Source organism: Lissotriton helveticus, chromosome 10 (assembly GCF_964261635.1).
Source record: "Lissotriton helveticus chromosome 10, aLisHel1.1, whole genome shotgun sequence".
NCBI lineage: Eukaryota > Metazoa > Chordata > Amphibia > Caudata > Salamandridae > Lissotriton > Lissotriton helveticus.
Window position 1 is genome coordinate 857,758,754 of NC_136071.1, and position 20,755 is coordinate 857,779,508.

Sequence of the window (20,755 nt, forward strand, 5' to 3'; positions counted from 1 at the left end):
TCAAAGCGGAGCTACATAGATTTTTCCGCAAAGTACGCCTGCGACATTTCTACAGAGACTCACCCTCACAGCTACCAACATCCACCACAGGACTAAGACCACCATCTACGTGCCACCAAGCTATAAGATGTCACACAAGATCCTGGCATTTGAGAGTGTAGTAGCTCGAGATATCCTCAAGGCTTGCATATCCAAGTCCTATGTCCAACAGAACATATCTAAAGGAGAACGTGCTGCCCTTAACAAACTCAAGGAGAACAAGACCATAGTTATAAAACCGGCGGACAAGGGTGGAGCCATTGTGATTCAGAATATCGAGGACTACAAAGATGAGATTAACTCACAACTCGGCGATGGCATCAGCTACAAAGGTGTTCCTAATGATCCAACCCAAGAAGTAAGAAGACTCATACATAACATAACCACAGAAGGCAAAGAAGGAGGCTTCATATCCGATCATGAGTACAACTATCTGAATAATGCTCAACCACGCACCCCTAACATCTACACACTCCCCAAGGTGCATTAAAATATGGAGAAACCGCCAGGAAGACTGATCATTTCTGGATGTGGCTCCCTCCTTGAACCTGTGTGTAAGTACGTGGACTTTTTCTTAAAGCCCTTGGCAGAAGGAAAGACAACTTACCTTCGTGACACAATGGAAGTCATCAACATGGTGGATGGTATGGACTTTAACCCACAAACACAAATATTGGCCACCCTTGATATCACGTCATTATACACCAGTATGCCACAGCAAGAAGCCTTGATGACTATCAAAAAAGCACTGGATACCAGACCTCAACCTACTGAGGTACCTACAGAGTTCATAGTGAAACTCATTGAGGTGGCAATGATGCATAATTTCTTCACCTTCCAGAATAAGTTCCATATCCAAACGAAAGGTGTAGCGATGGGGGCAGCCTTCGCTCCCCATCTAGCCATTCTCTATATGAGCGACTTTGAGGAACACCACATTCTGTCTGACAGGAACCCTTACAAGATGAACATCAACAAATGGCGGAGGTACATTGATGATATCCTCCTGATATGGACAGGGGATGATGCAGATCTGAGGTCTTTCTATGAATGGTTAAACACATGCTCTAAGGACATCAAATTCACGATCACTTCCAATAGAGACGCCATAGACTTCTTAGACATCTCAATGAAGGCATCTGAGAACCATCTGTACACCACTCTGTATAGGAAACCCGCAGAAAGGAACTCCCTATTGAGATACACTAGTCATCACAACAGGAGCCTCAGGGATAACCTTCCGCTTGGGCAGTTCCTGCGCATCCGCAGGACCTGCTCATGGCAAGAGGACTACTTTAGGGAGTCTGATGACCTAATCAATCGATTACTGGAGAGAGGGTATCCTAAGAGACTTGTCACTCGTGCGAGAAAAAGAGCTTGGTACCAGAACCGTGAGACGTTACTTACACCCAAACCAACCAAACAGAACACCAACAGAATGATCTGTGTTACAATGTACTGTACACAAAGTAACAAATTCAAAAAAATAAAGTAGGCATACCAGACCCACCGATGCACGCATTTAAAAAGGCAAAAAATGTACGAGACTATGTTGTGCGTTCCCTACTGGCTACTCCACCCAACCCCACGATCCAATCGATGTGGAATCTTCCAAATATAGTGGGCCATTTCAAGTGTTCCCATTGCAAGGCCTGTGAAATGACAATAGAAACAAAGAAGTTCACATACAGGAACCATGAGATCACAATGAAGTCACATAGCAACTGCAACTCTAAGGACGTCATATACGCAATTTTGTGTCCCTGCGCACTAGTACATGTGGGACAAACCCAACAGAAAGTTAAAAGTAAAATACTGCAACACTGCAGCCGCATTCGATGTGGTACTCCAGACGCACCCCTTGTATCAGTAGAACTGCCCTGCTGTACTGTCTGACTTCCATTGGCTGGTGGTATTTCATGCCACATTACGCCCGCAAGTATGGGGGCCAGATAACGTAGTTGTGGCCTCATTTACATACAAACGGCCTCATATTAAGAGCCCGTCCATGATGACTGTGTTTTGACTCTTTTTAGGATTTGTAGATGGTTATTTCTCGCTTTCAACTGTGGATTTCCACCTTCGATATTAGCTCAGTCTAGAATTAGACTTTGTTTTCATTTCAGCGAATTAGGGATTACTCCCAGGACCTGCGAGCACACCACGCCACAGGTTTTCCTACTTCCAGGAGAATTTCATCCTGTTGCACACTTACCAGCCACTTCAATTCATTTGGAGTAAGTATTGATTCTGTCCATTCACACAGTTTCTGAACCAATTATGATTTATATCCTACTCAAGGCCCATTTGTTTCCCTCCTTTTCGCTAGGAGCGACTTGATACAGCCCTACAGCAACTTCGAATACGGAGGATTGACACATTCCCCCCCCCATTTTTTAACCACACGTAGGTATTCATGCCTCATTGAGTTTTTGAAACACACGCCACTGTATATACATTCCCTCACACATCGTTTGTCTTTCACAGGTGCTCCCCCAGTCCTGATGGAGACCCCACCACAAGGACTACTACTTATCCTGTAATTAGGGGTCGAAACGTCGACTACTATCTGTATACAAACTCTAGCGACACCTAATAAGATAAACTCAGGGACCTGTAGAGTTATGTATTATAATGGGAACGTTTTGATCATATTGGAAAACGTATACAGCGAATCATGTTGATGCATATATGTCACCACTACTTTTCCTTGTCCCCTACTGGCACATGAACACCTTATCCCTATCTTTCCTTCCTTCCATGTCATCTCGAGCACTGTATATACTAAAGAATTTTCTGCATTCTTGTCCGAATGAGCATATGTAAGACTCATACTTTTAGATGCTTTGATTTGTACTACATCTGATATATTTCTGAACAATACACAGGATTCAGAAGTGGATCTAATGACCACATCTCTATGTGTTGTGTGTTTCTTGTAAATATATGTTTAGCTGCTCATACTGCCGCGACCACATTGTTTAATACTGTCATAACTGGAAAGGCAACTAAAAAGTGCAATATTCCCAACCGCAGCCTAGTTAAAACAAATTGCGATTCTCCTATTTACATGACCATAGAATCTGGATTTCATTAAAGACACAGAGGCTAGCATTATGCTTACATCTTTTAATGCAGACCAAGCAGCCGCATATGTCACAAAGTAAAAAGTTTATATTAGAACATTAGCAACCAAACAATAGCAGTAAGAACTAGGCAATCAGCCTCTTTTAAATGTGGAGAAAAGGCGAAAGGAAATGTCCAAAGAGTATCCATGAAGTATAACACAATTCCATAACTTGAATGAAGATAAAGGAACCAAACGAATTCAATATCTGAAGAACAGGAGTAAACTTCAAGATCTGTAGATCAGGAGCCATGAAAATGAACTCATGAGAGGTTATCTGAAAGAAAAAAAAGGGGGTGTAAATGAAACCAGAAATACAAGCAAGAAGGATACATTTTGCAATGGGACATAAGAGTAAAAGAGTATGCGCAATCAAATAAACATACCAAATAAACATATCATGAGATTAAAATAGAAGCACAATAAATCAAATACAACCACCCAAGGGATGGGTGGGAGGGATAATGCTAGCCTCTGTGTCTTTAATGAAATCCAGATTCTCTGGTCATGTAAATAGGAGAATCGCAATTTCATTACAAGACCGGAGGCTACCATTATGCTTGTTGGTAGTCATGTAGAACAACATCAGACATATGGGTAATACGTTTACAATAGTGATGAGCAAAGGTACTGGAATTAGACCAATCAGCAGCTTTAAGAATGTCTTCCAACTTACCACCGGACCAGAAAGACTTACTGGCCATAGCACGTCTGATGGAATGTGGTTTAAAGAGATCCAGATTGACACCTGCAAGCCCCATAACAGTTTTAACCCATCTTGCTATCGAGGTGGAAGAAATACCTTTGTGAGGCTTAACAAAGTCAAGTCAGAAAATTTATATAGCGCGCTACATACCCAGAGGGTCTCAAGGCGCTTGAAGAGGGGAGGGGAATTACTGGTCAAATATCCATGTTTTAAGTTCCTTTCTGAATGCTAGGTGGTTCTGAGTGAGGCGAAGGTGAGTGGGAAGTGAGTTCCATGTTTTAGCTGCCAGGTAGGAAAAGGATCTACCTCCCATGGTGGTTTTGTTGATGCGAGGTACAGTGGCCAGGGCTTGGTTGGATGATCGTAGCTGGCGTGAGGGGGTGTAGAAGGACAGTCTTGCGTTGAGGCATTCTGGTCCGGTTTCGTAGAGTGCCTTGTGTGCGTGGGTTAGGAGCCGGAAAGTGATTCTCTTATTGACGGGAAGCCAGTGGAGGTCTTTCAGGTGACCAGAGATGTGATTGTTGCGCGGGATGTCTAATATGAGCCTGGCTGAAGCGTTCTGGATTCGTTGGAGTTTTTTCTGGAGTTTAGCGGTAGTACCGGCGTAGAGGGTGTTTCCATAGTCCAGTCGGCTCGTGACCAGAGCGTGGGTGACCGTTTTCCTAGTTTCGGTGGGGATCCAACGAAATGTTTTTTTTGAGCATGCGAAGAATGTTGAAGCAGGATGAGGAGACGGCGTTGACTTGTCTGTTCATTGAAAGTGAGGAATCCAGGATGACGCCCAGGTTCCGTGCGTGGTCTGTCGGGATGGGTGCTTTTCCAAGGGCTACTGGCCACCAAGAGTCGTCCCATGCGGAGGGGGAGGTACCTAAGATGAGGACTTCTGTTTTATCTGAGTTCAGTTTCAGACGGCTGTGTTTCATCCATTCGGCTACTTCTTTCATACCTTCGTGTAGGTTAGTTTTGGCGGTTCTAGGGTCATTGGTGAGTGATAGGATCAGTTGAGTGTCATCCGCGTAGGAGATGATGTTAAGGTTGTGTTGGCGGGCGATGGCCGCGAGGGGGCTCATGTATACGTTGAAAAGGGTGGGGCTGAGTGAAGATCCTTGTGGTACGCCGCAAATGACTTCAGTGGCCTCTGACTTGAATGGTGGAAGGCGGACTCTCTGGGTTCTTCCGGTGAGGAACGAGGTGATCCATTCTAGTGCTTTTCCTTGGATTCCGATGTTTCTGAGGCGCTGTAGAAGGGTGCTATGGCAGACTGTGTCGAAGGCTGCGGAGAGGTCGAGGAGGATGAGGGCGACTGTGTCTCCATTGTCCAGTAGAGTTCGAATGTCGTCTGTTGCTGCGATGAGGGCGGTCTCAGTGCTGTGTTTTGCTCGGAAGCCGGACTGTGAGGAGTCGAGGGATTTGTTGGCTTCGAGGAAGGCGGCGAGCTGGTTGTTGACGGCTTTCTCGATGACTTTGGCCGGGAATGGAAGGAGCGAGATGGGGCGGTAATTTTTGAGTTCGGTGGGGTCCGCTGTGGGTTTTTTCAGAAGGGCGCTGAGTTCAGCGTGTTTCCAGCTTTCCGGGAAGATGGCGGAGTTGAAGGAGCAGTTGATGACGTCTCGGAGGTGCGGTGCTATGATGGAGTCTGCTTTGTTGAAGATGTAGTGAGGGCATGGGTCTGTGGGGGATCCTGAGTGGATGGAGTTCATCAGGCGGATGGTGTCCTCAGTGGAGATTGGGTTCCAGTCATTAAGGATGTTCGAGGGGGGTGAAGGTCCAGCAGATGGTTGGGTGGGTTGGTCTCCGGGTTGGTCGTCGAAGCTGTTGTGGATGTCTGCAATTTTGTTGTGGAAGAATGAAGCTAGGGAGTCGCAGAGGGCTTGAGAAGGGGTGATGTCGTTAGAGTTGGCCGAGGGATTGGTAAATTCCTTGACGATGTTGAAAAGTTCCTTGCTGTTGTGGGCGTTGTTATCTAGTCGGTCCTTGAAGGCGGTTTTCTTGGCCTTTCGGATCAGTTGGTGGTGTATGCGGGTGGCGTTTTTGAAGGCGTCCTTGGTATTGGTGGTTGGGTCTTTTTTCCAGGCCTTCTCAAGGGAGCGGCAGAGTTTCTTGGATTTCTTAAGATCTTCGTTGAACCATGAGGTCTTCTTGCTGCCAGATTTGCTTTGTCGTTTTTTCAGTGGTGCTAGGATGTCGGCGCTGTTGGATAACCATAGGGTGAGGTTGTTGGCGGCTTGGTCGGGGTTTGAGGAGTGGGCTGGGGGGTTTAGAAGAAGCGATGAGGAGATCTGGTCGATGGTGATTTTGTTCCAGTTTCTTTGCAGAGTTGGTTGGGGGTGGTTGTTGGGTTTGGGCTTGTTGTAGGTAAAGTGAACGCAGCTGTGGTCAGTCCAGAGGAGAGCCGTAGTGTGGCTGAAGGAGACATGGTTGCTGGAGGTGAAGATAGGGTCGAGAGTGTGACCTGCGATGTGGGTGGGGGAAGTGACCAGTTGTTTAAGTCCGAGGTTGGCGAGGTTGTCCAAAAGGGCGGTGGAGTTGCGGTCGTTGTTATTTTCAAGGTGAAAATTGAGGTCTCCCAGAAGGATGTAATCTTTGGAGGGGAGCGCGTGTGGAGTGATGAAGTCCGTGATGTCCTCACTAAATTGTGCGCGGGGTCCTGGTGGCCTGTAAAGGAGGGTGCCTCTGAGTGTGGTATTGGGGTCGGTGTGGATCTGGAAGTGAAGGTGTTCAGAGTTGGCGAGATTGACGTCAGAGCTGGTTGAGATGTGGATGGATTTCTTGTGGACGATAGCGATTCCTCCTCCTGTGTGGCCGGTACGGTCCTTGCGTATGATCTTATAATTTTCTGGGATGGCAATGGTTATGTCTGGGGCGGAGGAGGCGTTCATACATGTTTCTGTTAGGAAGGCGATGTCCGGAGAGATGGTGTCTAGTAGATTCCATAGGTCAATGGCGTGCCTGTGGACCGATCGGGTGTTGAGCAAGATGCATTGTAGGTGGTTGGGGTCGGGAATCTGTGGTGTGATCGTGGCGGAATTGTTGACGGTGCTGGTGAATTTGCAGGAGTAGCATGAGAAAGGTCCATGGGTGTGTCCAGGAGCGGCTTGGACGCAGTTGCGGTAGCGGCCGGGGTTAAAGGCTAGGAGGGTGGTGGCATCGTAGGTAACGCGGGAGGGCTGGGCAATGCGAGGGCCAGGGGGTCTGGCGCTGGGCGCGGTCCAGGCGTGGACGGGCGTAGACGGGCTTACCTTTGGCGCACCTTCGGCGCGGATGGGGCGCGAACGCTGCGCGTCAACGCTGCGCGCGGGAACAACTGTCATATATGGATGGGGGAGGGGCGAGGGCGGCTCAGCTGGGAGGCGGGGCGGGCTACCGAGGACAACAACAACAATCAAAATGGAGGCGGAGGGGGGAGAACAGACGAGCGCTTGGAGCAAATGCGCAAACAGAGTCAAAGCAACAGTTTAAAATTAGCAAAGTACAAATAAGGCAAAGCGGCAACCAGGCAGACAGCAGGCAATAATGATTAGGCACTTTAGGATCGCAAAGCAGCACAACGATACCGGATGTCTCGAGGGACACTGGGGAGCGACCACTCAGAGGAGATAAGTAATTGATTAACACCAGAAGGACGAAGAGAATTCATTCTCAGATCATATTCTTTCATGCAGTGGACACCACAAAGTTTATTACACATGTCAAATCGTGGGTAAGAAATAGTATTAGACATAGTTTTGGTTCTTTTATGTAAATCAAATCTGACCCCAAACATATCATAGGATCTATATGAAATATCCAGAGCTTTAACATCAGAAACTCTTCTACATGAAATTAAACAAAGAAGAGTTGCCAATTTCAACGAAAGGTTCTTTCTATTCAAAAGAGTTCTCAGGCCAGAAACAGAAAAGGTCAAGAACCAACTTAACACCCCAAACGCATTGATATCTAGGTTTTGGAGGTCTCCTAATTCTTACACTCTTTAGAATTCTACAAATAGGATTTTTACCTACCGTCTTATTGTTGACAAGGGAATGACCTGCAGAAATGGCAGACCTATAACAGTTGATAGATCTGTAACTCAGACCTCTATCAAATTGCTCTCCAAGAAAATTAACTGTATCAACGATAGGTGCCTCCACGGGATCCAGGTCCCTCTCCAAGCACCAACGTAACCATACCTTCCAAATGTTGTTGTACCGGTAATGTGTTCCGGGGGCCCATGACTCTCCGAGGAGAGCAGAAGCTGTTGACGAAAGTCTTGCGAGATGGTTAGATCTCCTGACACCTTCCAGGCAAGAAGGTTCAAACTCCCTGTCTGAACGAGAGGGTGAATTCGACCGTCTACGTCTGTAAGGAGGTCTAAGAGTGAAGGAATCAGGAACGGGAGATCGTAAGTTAGTTTCAAAGTAGTAGGGAACCATGCTTGGGACGGCCAAAATGGAGTTATCAAAACGATTGAAGAGCGCTGTTGTCTCACCTTCTGAAGTACTCTCTGGATCATTGCAAATGGAGGGAAGGCATAACCAACGATCCCTTCCCAAGATTGGAGAAAGGCGTTCACCGCTAGAGCACCCGGATCGGACATCCAGCTGTAATAATTTTCCAGTTGGAATGTCAGTCTGCTGGCAAAAAGGTCTATTTGGAAGGACCCCAGAAATGATTGAGGGAATTGAAGACAGAAGTGTTGAGTTTCCAATCGCTGTAGTCTATGAGGAACCTCGAATTCCAATCTGCACATAGGTTGGATTTTCCCGGAAGATATTCTGCTCTGAGAGAGATCTTGTGTTCCAGGCAGAATATCCAAAGTTTCTTGGCCAGGTTTGAGAGGTCCTCCGATTTGGTGCCACCCAAGCGTTTTATGTAGGCAACAGCGGACATGTTGTCCATTTTCAGAATGACTGACCTGCCTTGAAGAGAGTGCTTGAAACTCATTAGAGCATAGAGCCCTGCGGTCAACTCCAGATAATTGATGTGTTGAAAGGATTCTTCCTGAGACCAGATCCCACCAGTGTTTTGATCTTGGAGACGAGCACCCCAGCCATGAAGGCTCGCGTCTGATTCCAAAATAAAATCTGGTGCTGAACCGAAGATCGCCCTGCCATTCCATGCGTCCAAATTGTCTAACCACCAATTCAGTTCTGAGACGGCCTCCTGGTTTAGAGAAACGCGGTCTCTGTACCAGAGACCTGACCTGAGAGCTTTTGCTTTTATTCTTTGAAGGGCTCGATAATTTAAGGGGTCCGGAAAGATAGCCTGAATGGAAGAGGAGAGAAGGCCCAAGAGTCTGGCTAGTTCTCTCAAGGAGAGATTTTGTTGCTTCAGGACGTGTTTTATCTCTTTCCTGATTTTTGAAATTTTCTTTGGAGGGAGAAGGAGAAGGCAATTCCTTGTGTCTACGGTGAAACCGAGGAATTCCATCGTTTTTGAGGGGGAAAGTATGTATTTTTCCTTGTTTATGATAAAACCCAAGCTTTCTAGAAGGTCTACAACAGTCTTGAGATCTTGAATGATCTGATCGTAATCTTGAGACAGTATAAGGATGTCGTCTAGATAAATGATGAGACGAATATCTTTTTCTCTTCGAGATGAGGTGACTGCCCTCATCACCTTGGTGAAACACCAAGGGGCTGAGGAGAGGCCGAAAGGAAGGGCCTGGAATTGGTAAAGACGGTTCTTCCAAATAAACTGAAGAAAAGGTTGATGAACCTTGGCCATGGGGATGGTAAAGTAGGCATCTTTCAGATCCAATTTGACTAACCAGTCCCCTTCTAATAAGAGGTCTCTGAGAAGATGGATTCCCTCCATCTTGAAATGTCTGTAAACAAGGTATTTGTTGAGTTCCCTGAGGTTTATGACAGGTCTCCAACCTTTGTCCTTCTTTTCTACGAGAAAAAGAGTGCTTACAAACCTCAGAAATTCCATAGGGACCTCTATAATAGCACCTTTTTGGAGCATTGAGGAAATTTCTTCCTCTAATATTTTTTCCTGATCCAAAGTAAGTGGAATTGCCTTCGGAAGTGAGTTCTGAACTGGGGTTTGAGAGAAATCCACTTAAAAACCGACTACGGTATTTAGAACCCAAGGATCTTGAGTGATAAATTTCCAGTTATGTTATGTTATGGCCACACTTTTTGAGTGCACGGCTACCCCAAGGGGTGTCCCGGCGCTTTAGCAAAGAGGCCTGAAGAAAACCCAGAAAACCCAGAGGCAGATACACTATAGACGCACTGATTATACAGAGAAGAGGACGGTCTTCAGCTCCCTCCTAAAGGCCAGAAGGTTATTAGCCTTACGTAGGGAAAGAGGGAGCTCTTTCCAAAATCGAGCTGCCATATACTGAAACGACCGACCTCCCATCCGCACTCGTTTGACCACAGGCACCTCCACTTTAGCCAGATCAGCTGATCTTAATTTCCTCTGTGGAACATAGAAAGCAATACGCTTCCTGAGGTAATCGGGGCCAGTAAAGTGGAGGGCTTTAAACGCCAGCGTAAGAATTTTGAACCTGATTCTGCTGGGCATTGGTAGCCAATGCAGCCTGACCCGCAGCAAAGAGGCACTGACTCTTCTCGGTAGGCCAAAGATAGCTCTGGCCGCCGAGTTTTGGACAATTTGCAATCTGGACACAAGATATTTAGGCAGTCCTGCAAAAAGTGTGTTTGCATAGTCCAGACGCGATCCCACAAGCGCTTGAACAATGTTCTTGCGATATGGCAGGGAGAGGAGTGGGAGAAATTTCCTCAGCATCTTGAGGATGCCGAAGCATTTCCCAGCTAATCCCGTAATGTGTGGACGAAAAGAAAGATCGTCGTCAAACACAACTCCAAGATTTTTTACTTGGGAGGAAGATTTCTCAGGTGGAAACATGTCCAGGGGCCACCACGACTTCCAGCCAGGGTTAGGGGCACAGCCGAAAAAAAGCAACTCGGTTGTGGTAAAAGAACTTCAGTCTCCCTCCCACTCTTGGATTCGAAGAAAGGGGAGGGGGAGGAGTACTCACTTTGAGGGTTGGCGTCGGCAGAAGCTCCTCTCGCTCTGAATCCTCTCGAACGAAAGCCTCTTCCTCTCGGGGGATAGAATTGAGGTTGGCTGGGGGGTTGGTATCCTCTTCCGCCATAACCCCTGGATCTAGAATAGGGCCGTCGGTTGAAGCGGCCGAAAGATTGGCCCCTTCTTCCGGCCCTTCCAAAAAGGTTATTTGAATTGAACACCTTCCTCATGTTTTGATGGGCCTTATCCAAGGCGGTAAAGGTATTGACATATTTGCCAAGGCTTTTAATCAAATCCTCACCAAAGAGAAGACCTTTCGGGTTAAGAGAAGGTTCCTTGTCAGCCAAATCGCTTAGTTTAGGGCTAATTCTGGTTAAAACTACTCTTCTCCTCTCAGAGTTGAGCCCTGAATTAGCATTGCCCAACAAGACTAGAGCTCTCTGACTCCAACCACGAATTGAAAGGGTGTCAAGAGGGGAGTCGTTGAGGTAGCTTTCTTCTGCTGCGTCAATTATCTTAGTTAAGGGACCCAGGATGTCCAAAACTTTATCTTGGCATATTTTAAGGGATCTTTCCAGCCCTTTTTGAGGGTCCCTGCCGAGCTTAAAGAGATAGGTAATCAGCTCAGGGTCGAGATTTGGGGTCTGGCAAACTCTACCCTCTATAGAAGGTCTGGAGCATTCCTCTCTCAAAAGATTGTGAGTCTCCCTCTCCAATGGGTTTCTGAGCCACTTAGTGATAAACTTACAAACGTGGTCATGGGGGGTCCATTCAGAACTTCTAGGATGTTTAATATTAAGAGGGGAAAACAGTTCTTCACCCAAGGGGTCCATAATACTATCCTTTGAAGATGACGGAACGTCACCACCAAAGAGAAGGGAGTCAATGTCTTGATCATTTTCATCTAGATGAAGGATATACTCATCCTGAAATTCTGAGGTATCATCATTTACGGTGAGATCATCGTTAGTATCATTCGGAGCACTTTGATAATATGTGTCGTGGGGATACCCATAACTTTTGTGCCGCCAAGGACACCTTTAGATTTTGTGCCGCTAGGGACACCTGAGGCAAGCGAGGTGAAATTACCTCCAGTGAATCTCGAGGTGCTAGAACCTCCCGTGCTCTCTGGGGTGAAATCAATATTATTTGTCTTTTTATGCCTCTTACCCCTTATTTCAGCGTTCTCATCCTCGAGGTCAATGTCATAAAAGTAATCCCTTCCGGAGGGAATGACCTCTTAGAAGACATGACCTGGGAAAGTGTAGAGAACATGCAAGATCTCATTTCTTTATGTATAAGATTCCTGATAGACTCATCATTAAGATCAGAATCTGGTGCGTTAGACTGATCTGAGTCGGAATCAGACATGAGTAAAATAAATATTAAAATATGATGCCTTAAAGATCATAATTAAATTATTATAAATATATATATATTTTTTTATATATTACATTTTTTTTAAATAATTTTGTAAAATATTTTGATGCATTTTAATATATAAATAATACTCCCTTTTTTTTATTTTTTATAATTTATATAGTAAGGGTGGAGTGGGGAGGGTCCAGTAGGACAAAGAGGCTCTCAAATATTGTCAAAAATATATGTGCTAGCTTTAAAAGGTGTCACCTTGTAAATCGGGGGAAAAAAGCGAAGAGGCACACTAACTGTCAGCTGATCGGACGTGAGCAACTGAAAGATCGTGCTCGAGCGTCCGACCAGCTTAATTCTCCAAGTCAGGATGAGGAAAGTTCCTTGGCAACGTGCGTGACGCGGGCGTTGCCAAGGTGAATTCCTCAAATGGAGCACTGAAGGAAAACAGAGGAGTCGCGAGCGGTAAGGAAAAGCAAATTAAATTAAAATTGACAATGTCAAAGTGTACGGGGGAGAGGAGCCTGAGGTGGCGAACCTCTCCATCTCTCCCCCGGGCGTGACGTCAACACTGCGGTTAATTAACTCCGGTAGTAGGGAGGGGGGTGGGGAAAACGAGGACTACGCTACGCCGATCTCCGTAAATTGGAGATCGCTAGTGCAACGCGGATTGTAAAAGAGATCCCCGTAGTTCAAAAAGGCGAAGAAGTCTAGTAATGAAGAGCCAAACGTAATATTATTAGCATAAACGGTAAGGAAATACCGATAAAGCATCACAGAGCCAATAGCAGTGTACAATTTAAATCATAAATAACGAGCTAATAGCAATGTACAATATAAATCACAAATAACGGCTGTAAATAAAAAACATAGAATATCTAAAATAGTTAAGCAAGGAGTGAAAGGGATAATGAACTTATCAGCTTGGAGCTGCATTTAAAAGAGGCTGATTGCCTAGTTCTTACTGCTATTGTTTGGTTGCTAATGTTCTAATATGGAATTTTTTACTTTGTGACATATGCAGCTGCTTGGTCTGCATTAAAAGATGTAAGCATAATGGTAGCCTCCGGTCTTGTAATGAAATCAGTGCAGGGAATGTGAGACCGTAGACATATACGATTGGAGACGTCCCCAAATGATATCGACCTATATAAGGCTAGCTTAGTTTGGGAACCATAGTTTGCTCTGATTCCTAAGCAACTTGGGGATGGACAGAACAGGAAAGTGCCTGATTAGCTGAAATCCAGCTGAAATGTGAACACTCAGATACGTTTAGTTTATTTTCGACTTAATGGTATTACGGGGGATCTAGACACCCACGAAGCATGGTCTCCATTGGAAAGGGGATTCCTTACATATACCTACATATGCTAGACCTGTGGGGGCAGTACATCAGGCTCTCAGACCATTTTTTTAACATTCATGTTCAGTACTCCATATGTTCATGCTGCAAACGAACAACACAAACCCTGTGGTTCATCCGATAAAACAAGGAAAGGAGGGATTCAGACTTCACACCCAACAAGCTCAGGTAATGTTACTTTGTCTCCGGTGAGGAACACACCTCTTGGCTGTTTGTTACAAGTCTGTAGAATACAAAGGGAAATAAATTAGGCTTCCATATTGTAGATCAGAACAATTGGGTCTTTAAAATGACGCATTTTCAGTCCTTTTCTTCTGTTGGGGCAATCAGGGATCGATCCTTTCTTTACAAAAAGAATTGTCAACTGCCACAGTTACACTTCCAGGTTCACAGAACCTCGATGTTTGGTGAATGTGTTTCAGAACTGGATTGTGATGCTTCTTTTATATTTTCTGCCGATCCATCAGCATCCAGAATTGATGGCCAAGTACAAGCCAGCAATTTTAAGATTATTCTGATAGCCATAGACTTGACAGTAGTGGCACCTCAACCATTTTCAGATGCCCATTAAGCCACAAATGAGGCTTTTATACTGACCAGATACGCTGGCCAGGATGCTAGTAGTTCTCTTGCATTTAAGGCATTTTCTTTTGCTATTACTGCTTAATGTGAATCTCCTTTACAGGCACCTTTTTCATGATGCGTGTGATGAAAATGTTCTGGTAGACTTCAGGAAGCTATACCCTCCAGTTAGGAAACAATCTCCTTGTGAATTGAATATTGCCCCCTTACAGTGAATTGGTAATGCTAACTCTTAATATCTTATTTGTTTTTTTCCCTTGAATCCTACAACTCTGATGGAAAGGTGTTTACGTAACTTGATAATAATTAAGACTTCTTTGTTTTTATTATCTATCAATCACTAATCTTACTCCCAAAGATAACTAGTTTTTTGTTAATTATAAAGAGTAGAGAGGTAAAGCTTATTTCAAGCAGGCTGTAGCAAGATGGATAGTCTCTTGTATTGTCACATTATGAAAAAAGCTAATCGCTCTTTACAAGATAAGCTGAGACACAGGCCACTGACCAATCTGAAGCTGGGTAGGGCTTTCTATAATAAAAAAAAGTCTGGGCTCGAGGGCTGCCTTGGTTACAGATGACTGACGTAGACTAATGCTCAGTTGATTCTGTAGGAACAGAAAGGCATGGCTAAGCTTGTTTGGCTCAGATGGAGTAAAGATACGCCAGTAGCAGTTTTCTGAACCTTCAAGATTACTGATGCTGCTGAATTGTAGCTTTTATTGTGAGAACAATGCAGTTCTTGGTTGCTATAAATCACCTGACTAACAGAGGCACAGAAGAGTCTATCCTTTGCTCCAGAAGACTAACTGGGCAGTACTTCCGTCTGCTTGTGATGTCTAGCTTGGAGTGCTTAAAGTAGCCCAGAAAACATTGTACATTTTAACCAACCTTATTTTCTCCTGCAGAGTTTCTTCATATTGTGCTTGTTGCTGTACCTGTTAGAATTGTAGATTCGAAACACTCATTTTTACTTCCAAACTAACTCTAGATAAGAATGGAGAAGACCCTCAAAGAAAAAGAAGAGCTATTGAAGTTAACCGCTGTTCTGGAGAAAGAAACTGCACAACTAAGGCAGCAAGTTGAGAGACTGGAGAATGAACTTCTTCACGAGAAGGACAAATACAGCCAGCTACAAAATGAACACAAGGTGAGTTGTAATTATGATTGTCTCTTGTAATTTGTCACCCTGCAAATTATCATATAATCCTCGAAATTCTTTAAAGTATATTTGTGTCCTTTGCATTTTTTCTGCCTTATTGAACATTTCAGCTTTAATGTTTTCGTTGCATGCACAAAACATAGCCTATTCCTCCACATTGATAATTAAATTCAGTGTCGAAGATGTTCGTAGAATCAATGCCCCTTTTAGGCATTGCTTACAATTCGAGTGATTCTCAAGGTGATGGACCAACGAAGCTTAAGAAATGGAGAAAATGAAGCATGTTGATTTCATTGAAGTTGACAAGGGCATTGATTCATATAATCCCCTTAAAAATAAAGAAACATGCATACTTTTGCTCAAACCTTTCACCTCGGATGGGTGTGGCAGTCCACCTGGCCATGCTGGAAGTATGGCTGTGGAGCGAAATGTATGATTTTGCTGTTGCAGATATTTAGATGGAGACCAGCTCAGTTATTGTGCTTGTATCTCAGTGAAGGCCTTGGTGTTGTTGAATATCGGACCTTATGAGTGTTCTGCTACCCAAAGTCCCCGAACCCCTAACTCCCTTCCCAGGGCTGTAAATAGTGTGTCTTGTACTCTACCAGCAGGGGCTGTTTTAAGAAGGCATAAAATAACTGTGCCTCATGGCTCGGCAGTTAGAGGTAGAAAAGAGGGAAGATGTATAAGCCGGATATGTGATTTACACCCAGGGCCCCCCGCTCCCAGACCTGGAGAGAAGGTCCGGGGCTACCATTAATGAGCTGTCTTATAGACGTTCTGTATTGAGGAGGGAGACTGACATCATTCTAGGCCCACAATAGGAGGTAGGAGAGGAATCATTTGATGTATATTCTGCCTGCGTGCTCGTATGGAATGGATTCAGTAAAATGTGACTGTGCCCTGATATCAGCCTGACCATGTTATTTTTTGGAGAAGAACGTTCTATTATCGCCCAGGTAGGGAGTACACACAGGTATTGTTATGGCTACTTGTTTGTCCTCCAAGGCTATATTCATGGTGGATGGGATGTCCTCCTAAAGTATCTGGCTGTATAGAGGCACTATAAAGGGATGCCTCAAGTCCTCTCCTCCCCCTCTCCATTGTAGATGTTTCTAGTCGAAACGCTGACAAATATCATTAAATCAGATATACCAATGAGTCATTTGGTTTGTGAATGCTGAAAACAAAGTTTCGAAATTTGTACGCAATATGTTTTCTCATTAAGAACCTCATAACTTTTTCCCGGCCCTGATGAAGAGGTTTATTCATTACAACTCATTGGTAGGCTTTAAAATCAATGTTGGATAGGTCAATGTTGGATAGATCTAATGGACTGACCTCGCAACTTTTGACTCTTTCCAATTATTTAGACGTTTTTGAAGAAAATGCTGAACACATTAAAAAAAATTGGATAGTTCCCTGCTCTTGACAGCATAGGTTTAGTCCTAATGAGTCTGAAACTTGAGTCTATTGTAGAACTAGATAAGAACATGGAAATGTATTTGTCCACTTTTACTGACAGTGAAAATGGTCCTAGGCAGACTTAAGAATGCATGCCCTCTAGACTGGGGGCCTTGCCATTGTTTTAGCATGGGATTTAAGCAGGTACCCTGTCAGAACTGAAGTTCTCTGTGTATGGATTACGTAGGGTAACCACCAGTCAAAATGTTTTTTTTTAAATAATGTATTTAAGGGAAGGTTGTTGGCAGGTGAAGGTGTCAAAGGTAAAGGGGATGACCAAGGAAAGTTGGTTTGAGATTTTGACAGAACTGCAACCACTTTATGGTAATTTTACACATTTGGAACATTAACCCCTCAAAACGAGCCCCCTCTAGTCACAAGTTAGAAAATAAAATACTTATGTTGGTCTGCAGCATAGTTTAGGATCTCAGTTAAAGAAAATACCACGAGCTGCTCCCTTACTGAAACATGGAATTTACCTACAGTTTCAACAACTACAGCTTCAAAGTTTGTATATTTGACAGAAACTGAGGAATGATATTGCAATCCTAAATAATTCCACTTTATGCTAGAGCTATCCTTGCGTGGACTTAATACTGGTGTGTCTTTTACCCTTAATCAGGGTTCCTGTTAAACAGGCCACAACAGTAGATATGTTTTAACTTGCTCATAATGAATTGGAGCGACTGTTCACATATGAGCCACCCTTGCCCCAGCTCCAACTCCTCCTCCTCATACAGTGTGTGCTGGTTTCCAGATCCTCCACTAGTGTCCCCACATGGGTATGTGCTGACACATTCTTGTTCAGCTCTCGTGCACACCTGTACCTTTGTTCCCTCGTTGTGGCTTTCGATTTCAATGAAGGAACCTTCTAATTCTTCTTTCTAGGTAGAAAGTGAAGATTTCCACATAATCTCCAAGTCTCTATTGAGCTTTTTGCCTGTAACCAGTGCTAGTCCAAGGCCCTCTAGGCCTTTCTTGGGTTGTTTTTACCAACAGGGCGTGTAGACAGTTTCACTAGGTCCTTGGACCCAGTGTAACCTCCATGGTTTAAATACTGAGTTTCCCTACTGGTTCATCACAATTTGTGTTTTGCAAGCAATATCCTATTCAGATTTCATGCAGATGTGGATGTGCACACTATGAAGACAGATGCCTACACCTTTCATTTGCTAGGACATGAGATGAAGAAATAATATCCTCCACTACATCGTAATCAATGCGTTCATCATTCCTACGGACAGCAGACATTTCAGTAGCAGTAACCGAAGCCTGTGTTCTATGACAGGTCACCTTCAAGGGGGAGAGGAGACCCCCAGCTCTCAAAAGTAAAGCCTCCTCAACAATGAAAAAATACTTCTGTATCCTTACTGTCAACACCACAGGAGGGATCATTGCCAATTACATGGAGGATGCCAAAAGCATCAAAAGACCAATGGGTTATTTGTTGTGCAAATTCTCCAAGCGTTTCCACTTCGACCTTCTTCTACATGAAGCCTTCTAACTCCACTGTGCCACAAAAACCTAAAAAATGTTTGAGGCACATCCGATTGCGAATTAAATGCTAAACAAATTAGTTCAGTGCTACCTTGTGCTACCACAGAACAGTTCAGTGCTACCTTGTGCTACCAAAGAGCTGCGGCTCTGAAGTTCGCTCTGGATGTGTGCAATAGATCTACAAGACACACATTATCACATTTGAGTTGTTTACAAACAGACAATACAGACGAGTTACAGTGCAGAAACAGACAATACAGACGAGTTACAGTGCAGAAACTGAATTTCCTACTAAAGTTTTACCAATTCACCTAAAGTCAACCAATTAATCTTCTGCATGTATGTGGTAGTATTATCAATGCTTATCAGTATAAGAGTAATGTGTGCCTTACTTTAAGCAGACACCTGATTGCTTAAGACCCGACCATGAGAGAGGTCATGAATATCTTTAAATTAAATTTATATTAAGACGCCCATGGCTAATTTCATTGTGTCAAATCCAAAATAAGCATCACATTGCTTAATGAATGCACATGAAAAGAGATCAAATCATTTAGAAAGAATTTGTAAATGTATCTTCTCGGCTATAAAAAGGAATTGTTATTTGGGATGGTCAAGCATTAGGAATAGGGGCCAATGCAGTGATGATATTTCAATAATGGTCAACTTCCTTGACTTGACTTGCAGTTAATTCAGACAAGAAAGAGTCAAGGAGCTTCTCTGTTAAGTTTGACCTATGTTATCAGATCGAGCTCCGACTTATGTAATTGACTTGAGACTTATAGTGGCCACACTGATCTTCCATATATATGCATCTGCCTGGTGGGGTCCACATTTTCTTCAATAATGGGAATCAGAAGCATATCATCCCTTCTTAATCATGTTTCACTCACTGGATGGAGGAGAAACCTTTTTCTTTGATCTTTGTAGAGGGAACAGAAAGGAGAAATGTTGAACTTTCATCAGCCTCTGTTGGTGCAAGTATAAGTAATCTTGGAGGATGGCCAGTCATTTTTAGTTTTAGCTAACATGATAAAGGGAAACTTGCTATGGTGTTCTGATTTAAGATGCATGGTTGTGGGTGGATGTCTGTTGTGGAAATCATCTTCCAAGCTATTGCTTTTTCCATGGGGCCTTGGTTCATTTTTAGTGATTTTCCACCATTTAGCCCTTCTTTATTGGCCTTGATAGTTCTTGAGGGAGTCATCAGTTGAGGTGGCTGAAATGTTCTCCTTAATTATAAATAATATATAATACTAATAATGTTCTGAGCTGCTATGAAAGCATCTTCTGAGAAAGTATGTCAAGGTTTCAGACCTCAGTGAAAGCTTAGCTGAGTATGGAGCTGCACTTCTATTTCCACAAATCTGAAGTATCCAAGTTGCAAATGTTTCGCTACCCAGAAGCATGGTTTAAAACAAAAATAAAAAAGCAGCCTTTTTTTGAATAAGCGATTGTGTTCTCACCTGGAGTGACATATGTTTATGCACATCAAGTTTCATCCAACTGTAGATACGACCTAGTCTTTTTTTCTGTTCAAGGGATTCTTCCCTTTCATAGTGCCATTTTGAGGCTGCATGTGAGACCTTTGCAAACTACTCAAAGGAACAATGGATTTACCACTCAGATAGCGTGGATAAATCGTAATCTTTGAAATTATTCCTCTGGTGGATGAAGGATGACAACATGATGAGATTAATATCTTTGCAACATCCTCTCTGATCTGTGACTTGCATTCCCTACCATGGGTAAGAGTGCTATTTGGTAAACTGCAGATCTAGGGCGTTGTTCCTCAAAGTATTCCTAATATAAATAGACCAGAGCTCGGTGTTCAGCTCCTTGTCACTGGCTTAATTCCTGAGTAACTCCCCACAACAGTACACTTTCTCGGAGTACAAAACAAACAAACTTATACTTTAAACAGAGTCTCAGAAATGTAAGAGCTTGGTCCACCACAAATAACATTGTAGCCCTAAGCTTGTTCCTTTCCTTGAAACATTGGAAAGATTTATGCTTACCTGCCACAAAAGAAAATTCCCAAAACTGTGTCATGGTACTGTGGCCTGGATTTCTTTACTTTGTCATATTGTATTGTTGCATTTGTATAGCGCTTACTACCGCTATAGGTGGCGCTGAAGTGCTTACCCACATGGATAGCAATCTACACTGTGGGGGTGTGTGGTTGGGGGGTGTTTTTTGTTTTGATCCTATATGGAAAGTGTTTTCATGTTGTTCATGATGACCACCAAGGTGCTGTGAAACAGTGTCTGGTGGTGTGATGCTTGAGGGTATGTGAAAGGTAAAACACAGATTATAAATATATTAAGGACCAGCCAGCTTAGCCACAGGGATAGCAGAGAAGGTCCATTAATGCATACAGGGACATGCGCAAACTTTTTACTCGTGTGTACCCTCATTGTGGTGTGATTCTCCCCGTATTGTAGCGCCTCACCTGTTCATTGCTTG

At 43.8% G+C, this 20,755-nt stretch overlaps 1 protein-coding gene across 10 annotated transcripts in view; it reads left to right on the top strand.

The window, feature by feature from the left end:
- The window catches only part of TAX1BP1 (Tax1 binding protein 1), a 702,037-nt gene that overhangs the window by 252,419 nt on the left and 428,863 nt on the right, over positions 1-20,755 (top strand). For all 10 annotated transcript variants that reach the window (XM_078663492.1, XM_078663483.1, XM_078663485.1 and 7 more), the window contains exon 5: positions 15,158-15,316. In XM_078663492.1, coding sequence (XP_078519618.1) covers positions 15,158-15,316 — 159 coding nt within the window. The remainder of the gene's footprint in view (positions 1-15,157; positions 15,317-20,755) is intronic.